The sequence below is a fragment of the Pongo abelii genome, chromosome 1 (genome assembly GCF_028885655.2).
Source record: "Pongo abelii isolate AG06213 chromosome 1, NHGRI_mPonAbe1-v2.0_pri, whole genome shotgun sequence".
Classification (NCBI taxonomy): Eukaryota; Metazoa; Chordata; class Mammalia; order Primates; family Hominidae; genus Pongo; species Pongo abelii.
In genome coordinates this window covers 141,392,338-141,405,346 of record NC_071985.2, presented here as the reverse complement: position 1 = coordinate 141,405,346, position 13,009 = coordinate 141,392,338, and the positions used below count along the sequence as shown (strand labels likewise).

The following is a 13,009-nucleotide window of genomic DNA, read 5'->3' as shown; positions in this document are numbered from 1 at the left end:
GGGCAGGCTGGTCTCGAACTCCTGACCTCAGGTGATCCACCCACCTCAGCCTCCCAAAGTGCTGGGATTACAGGTGTGAGCCACCGCACCCAGCCCATGTATTTTATTTTTAAGAGTACCTTTCTTTGACCGTTACTCCTTCAAACTTCCATCATATCTCTGCCTTCCTTCAAACTTCCATCATATCTCTGCCTTCCTTCAAACTTCCTTAAAGGGAAACTGTTGCCTTTATCTTCCCACTGCCTGAATCCCTACCTTCTATGCCAGAGGTTCTCAGGCTTGGCTGCACATGGGAATTCCCTGGAGCCAGGACCCACTTCCAGATGTTTTGGTGGAGTTGCCGGAGAGTGTGTCCTAGGCCAGGGGGATCCTGCCCTCCCACATACTTGCAAATCCAATGCTCTTGATGGGAGAAGGGACAACTTAATAAGTCTCAAGCAAGTTAAGAAAGCTCAGAGGAGAAGGTGGACATATTTGCCTACTTAAAAATTTTAAAGCTTCCAGGTAAATACATTATTTTCCTGTTAAATTAATGAACACATTTTACATATTAATACCCAGTGCTGGTGAGAACAAGCTTCTCATTCATTGCTAATGAGTAAGTAACTTGGTATAATTCCTTGGAAAAACAATTTAGCAAACTATCCAGGGGCATAAAAATGTACATACTATTTAACTCATTATTTCTACTTCTGGAGATCTATCCTAACGAAGTAATTCAAATGCTGAAATATAACTAAAGTACTCAAAATGCTGATTGCAGTATTATTTACAATGTGAAAAATTGGAAGCAACCTAAAAAAACAAAAGAGGAATGATAAATGTATTTATGGTGCATTTAGTGGTTCAAATATTAAGGTACAAATGAAAAGATAATTATGAAGACTATAACATGAAAAAATGCTTATAAGTGGGAAAAAAAGCAGTACATGTAATTATTGATATAATGTAGGAGGAAAGTTGGTAAAGACAAATCAAGCCTGGCTTAAACTAATTATGTGGCTTTTTAAATGTCACAATTTCACATTTTAATAAATACTAAATATTAACTTGGGAATTTGGGCAAATAGGCTTAGACCTTTTTTAAAAAAAACTCTTCCAGCCGGAGATTTTTAGTTTCAACTTTAGTTGACTTTTCCAAATACATTTGAAAACAAGATTAGCAAGCTAGTTTTGTCCTGATAGCACTGTGCTCCCCTAAGCTTGAATCTTGTAAACATGGCTCAGGATGATAACACAATTCTCTTGAATCTTATCCCTTTTTAGGGAAGCTGCTCTCATTTTTCCCAGCTGGAAGATTTGTGGAAGACATTTGACTTTATGCTCTTGTTTCAGTTTCATCAGTAACACAATTTCTCCAGTGGATTGTTTTTTCCTTGTGGCAAAAGGAAGAAATTCAGGCTCACAGTTAAATGCTAATTCTAGAAAGCAACCCTGAGGGACATTATTCTCAGCGTTTCCTGAACTCCTTGGTATAATAATGGATGGTCATTGTGTTTTGGGGTCCCCATTTGGACTTGGGGGTAGAGGACAAAAATTAAATGAAGCTCTGAAATTATCCTTGAATGATAGAAACGCATCACACAGTGAAATAGAACACACAAATGACTGGGAATACAAAGAAGACCGGTGAGATTTTTTTTTTTTTTTGGAGTCTCGCTCTATCGCCTGGCTGGAGTGCAGTGACACGATCTCGGCTCACTGCAACCTCTGCCTCCCAGGTTCAAGGGATTCTCCTGCCTCAGCCTCCCGAGTAGCTGGATTACAGGCACAGGCAACCATGCCAAGCTAATTTTTGTATTTCTGGTAGAGATGGAGTTTCACCATGTTGGCCAGGATGGTCTTCATCTCCTGATCTTGTGATCCACCGCCTAGGCCTCCCAGAGTGCTGACATTACAGGCGTGAACCACCGTGCCCGCCCAGGATTTTTTAAAAATCAAGAAAGGTGGAGGAGAGGCTTGTAGCACAATATAGACCGGACACCTCAGACTTCTGAAAGGCACACGCGGAGGTCTTTCTCCTGTGTGGATTTTTGCCAGCCATGGTCACTATTTGCCATCCCTTTCCACGGAAGACTGAGCTGGATGCAAGTCTTCTTATAAGCACAAGCTTGTTCTGAGTTAGTGCTTCATTGAGAGAAAATGAGGATGTAGAGCTTCAAGAATAGGGGCCAGATGGTGTCACAGTGAAATACAGCACAGACTCCACTCAGGGCTTTGTTCAGAGCAAGGTGAGTGTTGTATCCTGTTGGAACAACACTTTATTCTCTGAGGGACAATAAAGTGGCCACCCCCTCCTTTTACATGCATGCTTACACCTGTTTGCAGAGACAGGTTTGTAAGGCATCCTTGCTAGAAAATGCGTGCTTTTACTCTCTGGCTGAAAATATCTTACGAGTAGATGCTTAAAAAGCACAAGATTTATATTTTCTATTTTATTTGTAAAAGTCCTAACTTGTCTGCTGGCTTGATTCCCTTGAAGCCTGCCATACTTTTCTTTGGAAACGTACATTTATGGACAAAGCCATTGTTCATTCCCCAGAGCCCAAAGTCCAATTGAGTCCAACAATATGGAATTTTAAAAGCTCGAATTTTGTTTTCTTGAGTGATCTAGGGTTTTTCACCTGCTGTTGGTTTTTCCTTAGAAGACTCAAGGGTAAGTGTGTCAGACATGGACCAGAATCAAAGTACTATGCAGTATTTTGAAAAGAGCAAAACTATGTGGAAACATACCTGTTTGTCACAGTACCATTTGGAAGTCGTTTGTACAAAGGACAGCAATGCATTTATGTTGCATTTGGGAATAGCATAGATAGAATTTGAAATAAATTGCAGTGATATATAGTGCACCACTTTCGACTTCAAATTGCAGAAGAACTTACATGAAATTCATAGTGCACTATAAATGCAGCCTCATGAACATCTGAATGTCCTTTCTGCACACAGTCCCTTCCTGCCAGGTGTGGTCTAGAGACATAGTACAGTGGGATGGGCTGCGGAGCAGCCACCACAACCCCAGCCAATTAGAAGAAACTGCTGACTCATGCAAAAGTCTGAGGCAAGTTTCTGCAGCAAAGGAAGAGGCGCATTGGAAACATTAGAAGGCAGGCAATATTGACTTCTCTATCCAGTGTTGACCCCCCCTTCACATTTCCCGAGGTGAGGTTCTTTTGGGCCTGGTAGCCCCGCCGGGCTAGAGGTCAACATTGACACTGTGTTTACACTTGGAATACAGTGAAGGGACTGGCAGGAAAACCACTGAGAAACATTCATGATTCAAGGCTGGTATTGCAGAAGAAAACTAAGGCAGTGTTCTGCAAAAATCTAACATGGAACTCAATCTCAGGCAGGTTTCGAAAACCTGGATATTCTCTTTTTCGAAGTTGAAAGTAACTTTTTAGGAGGTAAGTGCAAACCTGGTTGTGTGGGTGGATTGCAGCAGGATCTAATTTGAGCACAGTTCTGAGAATCCAGACTCTGTGAAGTCCTTTCTGGCTGTGCTAAAAACCCACTGCAGGAGTTTGGGAAAGTTGCCTGATTTCTCTGTGCCCTACTTTACATGGCGGGGAAAGGACAAACTAGGGCATCATCAAAGGCTTAAGATAATAAAGTTTTCCTTGACCTTTTAAAGAGATTGCATCAATAAAAATACGTAACTAGAGGAAAGTGATAACAGTGATGTAGGCTTCACTTGGAAAATATAGTACATTAAAAAAAAATTAGACAGTATTTCCTTTATCTTCCCAAGATGCTTATCTTCCACACAGTGGAGAACAAAGTTTCTGAAACACCCATCAAATAATTCTGCTTCCCTGATTAAAGTCCCTCACTGGCTGCCTGTTGCTTACACAATGCGATTTGGATTCCTTGGCTCTGCAGCCAAAGCCCTTGTGATCCGGTGCTCCCTACCTCTCTAGTGTCAACCCTTGCCCACCTTCCATGCACCTCCTCCCCAGGAGCTCCCGAAGGCTGTACTCAAAGGGATGGGAGGGGCCCCACTGCCATGGTCACATTGAAGATGCATCAGAAGACAGAGGTGATAAAAAGCTTCCTGAGACCATCCACCCAAGGCCACCTTCGAAGAAACTCAGAAGACCGTGTCCTTGGCCACCCTGTACAGGAGTTCTACTAAGAGTCAGGATTTCTCCACTGATCTTCTGTGGATGTTTGCTCTTCATCTCTCCTCCCCCTCCCTGTTCTTGACCCAAGGTTTGCTGGAAGTACTCTGATGTTGCACATTATCTGTCAGCAAGGTTTACTGAGAACTCCAGTCCCAGCAACACCAAATGGCACAGACTCATCTGTACAGAGCTTGAAATACCTAGAAACAGGTAGTGAGCTATGAAATGAGACAGAGACCCAGGCTGCAGGCAGATTGCCGAGGGCAGAAATACAGAGGTTCTGGGTAACCACGGCTTGGAGGTGGCTCCAGTTCTGCGTCCCTGTCCTCGGCCCCTGCAGCCACCACATTTTCTAGTGTTTGCTTTCTGAACTGGGGCCATTTTGCTGTCTTACCTCAGCGCGCCTATTGAATTCATCTTGCTGGTTCTGCCTTTTTAAGTGTTAGGTTCACCATGAACATAACTCAGCTGTCCTGTTGCCTTTGACCTCCAATTGCCCATGACTTCCACTTGCCCTAGATGGGGTGAAGGCACCTTATCAGGTCAACCAAAGAGCAGCCATGTCTGCCTTCCCCTCAGATCAGGTGGACAAGTGAATCAAGAAACCATATGACTACAGCAGTCTTACTCTGAGCAGGCACCAGGCCAGCCTTTTACTTTTGTTACTGCCTTTTTTGGGGAGTGGAGTTGGGGGGTGGGATGGGGGACAGAGTCTTCCTCTGTCTCCCAGGCTGTAGTGCAGTGGTGCGACCTCGGCTCACTACAGCCTCTGCCTCACGATTCAAGCAATTCTCCTGCCTCAGCCTCCTGAGTAGCTGGGACTACAGGCATCCACTACCATGCCTAGCTAATATATTTGGTATTTTTAGTAGAAACGGGTTTTACCATGTTGGCCAGGCTGGTCTCGAACTCCTGGCTTCAAGTGATCTGCCTGCCTCGGCCTTCCAAAGTGCCGGGATTATAGGTGTGAGTCACCGCGCCTGGCCTTGTTACTGCTTCTCCTCCTCTCCCTCATCCTCCAATGAAGGTGTTATCATCCCCATTTTTCAGATGTGGAAGCTGACACTTAGAGAGGCTCAGTAACTTGCCCAAGGTCATAGCTAGAGGGGGCTGGGACTGGGATTCTAACCCAGTCCAATCCAGGTCTGATTCCAAAAACTGCTCTCTTCTAGTATGCTAATCATTACATTGTGCTTAATATGGGTTAGATACTCTTCTAAGCACTTTACAGGCTGGGACCTACAATGGGGTGTTCCAATAAACCTGTAGTAAGTCAAAAATGCATGTACACCTAACCTACTGACATCACAGCTTAGCCTAGCCTACCTTAAACATGCTCAGAATACTTACATTAGCCTACAATTGGGCACAATTATGGAATACAAAGCATCTTTTATAATCATTAAAATAAAAATTTTATAATCATTAAAAATCAAAAATTCAGAATTTAAAGTTCAGTTTCTACTGAATGAGTGTCACTTTTGCACCATCACAGAGCCAAAATATTTTAAGTCGGGACCAGCAGTATTTATAACTCACTTAAACCTCACAACATTTGTAGGAAAGAGGAACAATTATCTCCGTCTTCCAGAGGAAAATCTAAGGCCCAGAGAGTTTAAGCAACTTGCTTAATGTCACACAGCTGTTAAGGGGCTGGGACAGGATCAGCCTGGCAACCTAGATCCAGAGGCTGTGCTCCTCACTCCTGTGAGGCACAAACTCCCCATGCTTCAGCCTCCTGAGGTGTCGGCACAACCAACACTTCTGGAGCGCCTCCCTTGGGTAGGCACAGTGCAAAGGCACTGCAAGAAGAATGTAAAGTGCATACATGTCCTTGAACTCAAGGAGCTTACAAAGTCCAACTGACATGTCGGGAGCAGGGGTGGCAGTTGTGGGGGTGGCAAGAGGCCTTTACAAAGGCATGCTGAGGGGCATGTCTACCCTGATCTCCAGGTTTACTTCTAAAAACCATAACAGAGTTCCTTTTTGGAAATCTTTACAATGTACAGACCTCTATGCTGTCAGAGGCGGCTGAGAAATAGCAAAACCCTGTCTTTGGCTTTATCTCCTTAGATAGAGGAGAAATCCACAGTTATGTGAGATCGAAGGAGAGCCAAGCTTTGACACTGTCCAGCTCTGCTTGCAGAGAAAGGCAGTGGCCGGAGCAAAGGCTGACCACGGAAGCTTGACCGAAGGCTGCTCAGCAGCAAACAAGACAGCCAGGTGCCCCCGGCAATGCCTGACCTCCCCCAGGCAGCTTGAAGGCTTTGCCTAGACATCTGTCATTCTCTTCAGTCACTCTGGGTGAAGGGGCAGAGGCAAGGTCTGGGAGCTCCTTGGGCCATGGACACTGGTTTCTCCATCTGTTCTTCCTGGGGTTCTCTCGGACACCCCTGGCTCACAGTGCAAGCTCAGTTAAGAATGCAAACATTGGTGCCAGACAGACTGAGTGAGAATCTAGCTAAGAGGCCTGGGGCGTGCCCATGGTTACCTTTTCTGTAAAATGGGGCTAACAACAGTTCCTATCTCAGAAGGCCATTGTGAGGAATAAACATAGTAATGTGTAATCTAAAATACGGGTCTGGCACATAGCTCCATGATGGTGCTCCATCAATGTTAGCTATTATTAAAATTCTAAAACCGAAGTCAACTCTTAACTTTTTTCTGAATCCCTCTGCCCCTTCTCTAAGTTCTGGGCTTATACAGTATTTTAGAGAAAGAGAGAGAGAGAGATCTCTGCTATGACACTGATCCTTTGAATTGTAATTACGTCTCTCTGTCTCTTCCACTAGATCATGACTTTCATCTGAGGGCTGGACCTTACTCATGTGTATCCAGCATGGTGTCAGAGGCACTGCCAGTATTGGCTAAAGTAATTGATTAAACGGAATCCTATCCCTGTCCTGCCTTGGGGACCCCACAAGCCTCCCCACACTACCATCCCTCAGGTTGTAACTAGAGGCCTGGACAGATGTGTCTGCTGTTCTAGGTAATGGGATTTCCTCCAAAGACCCTTTTTGTTACCACATGGGCCTTTATCCAGCAGCAGGACACAAGTAAGGGAACATATAGGGACTCAAACCCTAAGCCAACTTTCCAGACTGCGCCAGTAGATGTGTGGATTCTTACTTCCTTTGCCTTCTAACTGTTCAGCCTTCCTAAGTTCTCCATATGGCAATAGCTTCCTAAATTTGTCCCTTACATTTTTCCCCTCTCCTCTAATTTCTTCTGAACACCAGTGCTTCTCAAAGTTTAACATGCACACAAATCACCTGGGGATCTTGTTCAAATGCTGAGTCTGATTGGACTGGACTGGGATGAGGCCAAAGTGCTGCATTTTTACCAAGCCCCTAGGAGATGCAGATGCTGTCGGTCCTCATTCGATAGCTTGAGTATCAAGGCAGGGCACCACTGCCAGGATAATCTCCTAACATGGAACTGTGATCATGTCACTTCAGTGGATTTGAACAGATCCTTCACCAAGAGATATAAAGATGGCAAATAAACACATGAAAAGATGCTCGATATCATTAGTCATTAAGGAAATGCAAGTTAAGGCCACAATGACATTCCACCACACACAGAATAGCTAAAATTAAAAATTACAATACAGGCACACCTCAGAGATATGCAGAGTTCAGTTGCCACCAGGACAAAGCGAATATCACAAAAAAAGATAAGTCACATGAAGTTTTTTGGTTTCGCAGAGCATATAAAAGTTAGGTTTACTCTATAATGTAGTCTACTAAGTGTACGATAGCATTATGTCTTAAAAAATGTATGTATCTTAATTTTAAAATACTTTATTGCTGAAAAATGCTAACAGTCACCCAAGCCTTCAGCAAGTTATCATCTTTTTGCTGGTGGAGTGTCTTGCCTCAGTGTTGATGGCTGCTGACTCATCAGGGGAGTGGTTGCTGAAAGTTGGAGTGGCTGTGGCAATTTCTTAAAGATAAAAATGAAGTTTCCCACATCTATTGACTCTTCCTTTCATGAACATCTTCCCTGCAGCATTAGATGCTGTTTGATAGCATTTTACTCACAGTAGAACTTCTTTCAAAATTGGGGTCAATCCTCTCAAACCCTGCCACTGTTTTATCAACTAAGTTGATAGAATATTCTAAATTTTTTGTTCTCATTTTAACAATGTTCATGCCATCTTCAACAGGAATAGGTTCTATCTCAAGAAATCACTTTTTTACTCATCCCTAAGAAGTAACTTCTCATCTGTTCAACTATGATCATGAGATTGCAGGAATTCAGTCACACCTTCAGGCTCTGCTTCTAACTCCAGTTCTTTTGCTATTTCTACCACATCTGCAGTGACTTCCTCCACTGACTTCTCGAACCCCTCAAAGTCATCCATCAGGATTAGAATCAACTTCTTTCAGACTCTTATTGATGCTAATATTTTGACCTCCTCTGATGAATCACAGATGTTCTTAATGTCATCTAGAATGGTGAATCCTTTCCAGAAGATTTTCCATGTACTTCCAGATCCCTCAGAGGAGTCACTATGTGTGGCAACTATAGCCTTATGAAATGTATTTTTAAATAATAAGACTTAAAAGTCAAAATTACTCCTGATTCATGGGCTGCAGAATGGATGTTGTGTTGGCAGGCATGAAAACAACATTAGCCTCCTTGTACATCTCCACTCAGAGCTCTTGGGTGAAAGGTTCATTGTCAAAGAGCAGTCATATTTTAAAAGGAATCTTCTTTTCTGAGCAGTAGGCTTCAACAGTGGGCTTAGAATATTCAATAAACCATGCTGGAAGTAGATATGTTGTCATCCAGGCTTTGTTGTTCCACTTACAGAGCGCACGTTAGCAAAATTCCAAGGGCCCTAGGATTTCTGGAATGGTAAATGAGCATTGGCTTCACCTTAAAGTCATCAACTGCATTAACCCTTATCAAGAGAGTCAGCCTATCCTTTGAAGCTTTGAAGCCAGGCATTGACTTCACCTCTCTAGCTATGAAAGCCATAGATGGCATCTTCTTCCAATATAAGCCTGTTTCATCTCCATTAAAAATCTGTTGTGTAGTGTAGCCACCTTCATCTATGATCTTTGCTAGATCTTCTGGATAACTTGCTGCAGCTTCTACATCAGCACTTGCTGCTTCGCCTTGCCCTTTTATGTGATGGAGATGGCTTCTTTCCTTAAACCTTGTGAACCAACTTCTACTAACCTCAAACTTTTCTTCTGCAGGCTTCACAGAATTAAAGAGAGTTAGGAGTTTGTTTTGGATTAGGCTTTGGCTTAAGGGAATGTGGTGGCTGGTTTGATCTTTTATCCAGACCACTTAAATTTCTCCATTATCAGGAATAAGGCTGCTTTGCTTTCTTAACATTTGTGTGTTCACTGGAGTAGCATTTTTAATTTCCTTCAAAAACCTTTTCTTTGCAATCACAACTCGGTTAATTGGTTAATTGATGCAAGAGGCCTAGCTTTCAGCCTATTTCAGCTTTCAACATGTCTTATTCACTAAGCTTAATCATTTCTAGCTTTTAATTTAAAGTGAGAGATGTATGACCCTTCCTTTCACTTGAACACTTAGCAGCTATTGTACAGTTATTAATTGGCCTAATGTAAAAATTGTGTCTCAGGGAATAGGAAGGCTTGAGGAGAGGGAGAGAGAGGGAGAAACAGCGAGTCAATGGAGCAGTCAGACACACATGACATTTATTGATTAAGTTCACCATCTTATAGATGGGTGGTTTGCGGTGTACCAAAACAATTATGGTAGTAACATCAAAGATCACTGATCACAGATTAACATAGCATATATAATAATAATGAAAACATTTGAAATATTGTGAGAATTACCAAACTGTGACACAGAGACCCGAAGTCAACACTTGCTGTTGGAAAAATGGCAGCAATAGACTTGCTCAATGCGGGGTTGCCGCAGACCTTCAATGAGTAAAAAGCACAGTATTTGTGAAGCACAATAAAGAAATGCACAATAAAACCAGGTGTGCCTGTGCTAAGTGCTGGTGAGGATGTGGATAATTAGAACTTTCAAATACTACATCTACTTTGGAAAATAGTTTGGCGGGTTTCTTTTATTTATTTATTTTTTTAGACGGAATCTTGCTGTGTCTCCAGGCTGGAATGCAGTGGCGCAATCTCGGCTCACTGCAACCTCCGCCTCCCTGGTTCAAGCGATTCCCCTGCCTCAGCCTCCCCAGTAGCTGGGACTACAATGCATGCAACCATGTCTGGCTAATTTTTTTTTGTATTTCAGTTGAGACAGGGTTTCTCCATGTTGGCCAGGCTGGTCTCGAACTCCTGACCTCAGGTGATCCACCCGCCTTGGCCTCCCAAAGCGCTGGGATTACAGGTGTGAGCCACGGCCCGTAGGTTTCTTTTTAAAATAAAGTTGAGCATACATTTATAAACACTTATTCAACTCAACAATCTTACTCTTATTTATTTGGGAATTTACCCAAGTGAATTGAAAACTTATGTTCACACAAAAACCTGTACCTGAACGTTGATGGTAGGTTTATTTATAATCGTCCCAATCCAGAAATAGCCCAAATGCCCTTCAACTGGTGAATGGATAAACAATGGGTATATCCACACAATAGAATACTACTTAACAAGGAAAGTGACAGACTCTTGACACACACAAAAACATAGATAAATCTCAAATGTGTTATTCTAAGTGAAAGAAACCACATTTAAGAAGCTGCTTCCTGTATGATTCCATGTATAGGACATTCTCTAAAAGGGAAGACTATAGAGATGGACAACAGATTGGTGTTTTGTTGTTGTTGTTGTTGTTGTTTTGAGATGGAGTTTCGCTCTGTTGCCCAGGCTGGAATACAATGGCACTATCTCAGCTCACTGCAACCTCCGCCTCCCGGGTTCAAGGATTCTCCTTCCTCAGCCTCCCAAGTAGCTGGGATTATAGGCGCCTGCCACCACGCCCGGCTAATTTTTTGTATTTTTAGTAGAAACAGGGTTTCACCATATTGGTCAGGCTGGTCTTGAACTCCTGACCTCAGGTGATCCATCCACCTCAGCCTCCCAAAGTGTTGGGATTACAGGCATGAGCCACCGCACCTGGCCACATCAGTGGTTTTGAGGGGCTAGTGTGGGAGGAAAGGTTGACTACAGAGGCATAAACAAACGTCGTGACATGTTGGAAACATTCTACAGCTTGACTGTGGTGGTGTTTACACGAATACATACATTGGCCAAAGCTCATAGAATGCTAAAAAGGATGAATTTTACTACATGTAAATTATACCTCAAAAACAATAATGAGGGCTGGGTCCAGTGGCTCATGCCTGAATCCCAGTGCTTTGGGAGGCTGAGGTAGGAGTATCACTGAGGCCAGAAGTTTGACACCAGTGCCCTCTCTTCCTTTCTCTGCCATCGTGGTGTGTGCTTGACTCTGCTTCTCACCATGTCTTCTCACAAGACTTTCAGAATTAAGCAGTTCCTGGCCAAGAAACAAAAGGAAAATCGTCCTATTCCCCAGTGGATTCAGATGAAAACTGGTAATAAAATCAGGTACAACTCCAAAAGGAGACATTGGAGAAGAACCAAGCTGGGTCTATAAGGAATTGGACATGAGATGGCACACATATTTATGCTGTCTGAAGGTCACAATCATGTTACCATATCAAGCTGAAAATGTCACCACTATCTGGAGAGTTCAACATGTTTTCCTCTCTGAATCTGTTATAAACATGTTGGTTGGCTGGGTTCAGTAATAAATATGTGAGGCCTTTCATTTAAAAAAAAAAAAAAAGAAGAAGAAGAAGAAGAAGTTTGACACCAGCCTGGCAACATAGACTGTGTCTTTACAAAAAAAAACATGCGTGCACGAGACTGAGAGAGAGAGAGACCAATGACAACAAAACCACTAACAAAAAATTTTAGTGATTCCCACTTGCCAAAGGAATTAAAGTCCAAACTCTTAGGCAGATCTTCTTTCTGACCATTTCTGCTATTCATTTTCTCTCCACACCAGCTAAACTTTGCTGTCACGCAAACATGCCCTGGGTTTTCTACTCAGTCTGTACTATCTCATCTCCTGGAATACTCTCCTCTCTAGCTCTGCCAGTCAAAATACTCCATCAGCAGAGGCCCAGAGCGATTGCCACCTCTTTCCTCACACCCTCCCTGGACCCCACAATCTAGAAGGGCTGATCACTCCAGAGCTTTCAGCTTCCTTACCGTTCCCAAATCCCCTGGTATCTGCCCTTACTTGCTCATCTATACTTTCATACCTTTACATTCCCTTTTCCCCCTTCTAGGATAAACTAGGCTACATACCAACTTCTGCCTCTTTGCCTCCTGCACACACACACTTTAACCTCCTGGAAAACTCCTACACATTTTTCAGGTCCAGCTGGTATGTCACTTCACACGACAACTTCCCTGAATCTGTTCAGAGTTAGGCACTTTCTCCTTTAGGTACGCTCAGCTCTTTGTTGATGGCAGGATTACAGCCCGGCCAGTGGTGCTGTATGTATTTGATAATTCTGTTATTACTCTGCTGTCCTCCCTATTAAGGTGTCTGCTTTTAAGGACATTAAGTGCGTCTTACTCATCTTTGAATCCCAGGACTTCTTTTATAAAATAGGTAGATAATAAAAACACTGCATGAGTGGATGAATTTTCCCAGCAATATTCCTTGGCTCCCCCATTGACCAAAAATGGTACCATGAAAGACAAACCTGTAACCATGCCCCTGTCTCAGTCATTTGTGTCATTGTAAGGGTTTTGTTTTGCTCTGTTTGGAACAATTCTTTGTACACAGACAATTCAACTCGAGCAAACTGTACTCAAGAGGTGGCAGTGAGCAGTCACTGCAGCCTTGGAAAGGCCCTGCCTGGCACACATCACACTCACTCAGGACGCCTCCAG

The 13,009-nt window shown here is 43.1% G+C and overlaps 1 protein-coding gene across 1 annotated transcript; it reads left to right on the top strand.

Moving 5' to 3' along the window:
* The first annotated feature begins 11,540 nt into the window (after positions 1-11,540).
* Positions 11,541-11,822, top strand: LOC112129591 (large ribosomal subunit protein eL39-like). The gene has a single exon (XM_054559253.2). The coding sequence runs from the start codon at positions 11,541-11,543 to the stop codon at positions 11,694-11,696; it is 156 nt and encodes a 51-aa protein (XP_054415228.1). The 3' UTR covers positions 11,697-11,822.
* Positions 11,823-13,009: the final 1,187 nt, after the last annotated feature.

What these genes read in the sequence shown, in the direction of transcription:
- LOC112129591 (XM_054559253.2), top strand. Translation starts at nt 11,541, where the DNA reads ATGTCTTCTCACAAGACTTTCAGAATTAAGCAGTTCCTGGCCAAGAAA.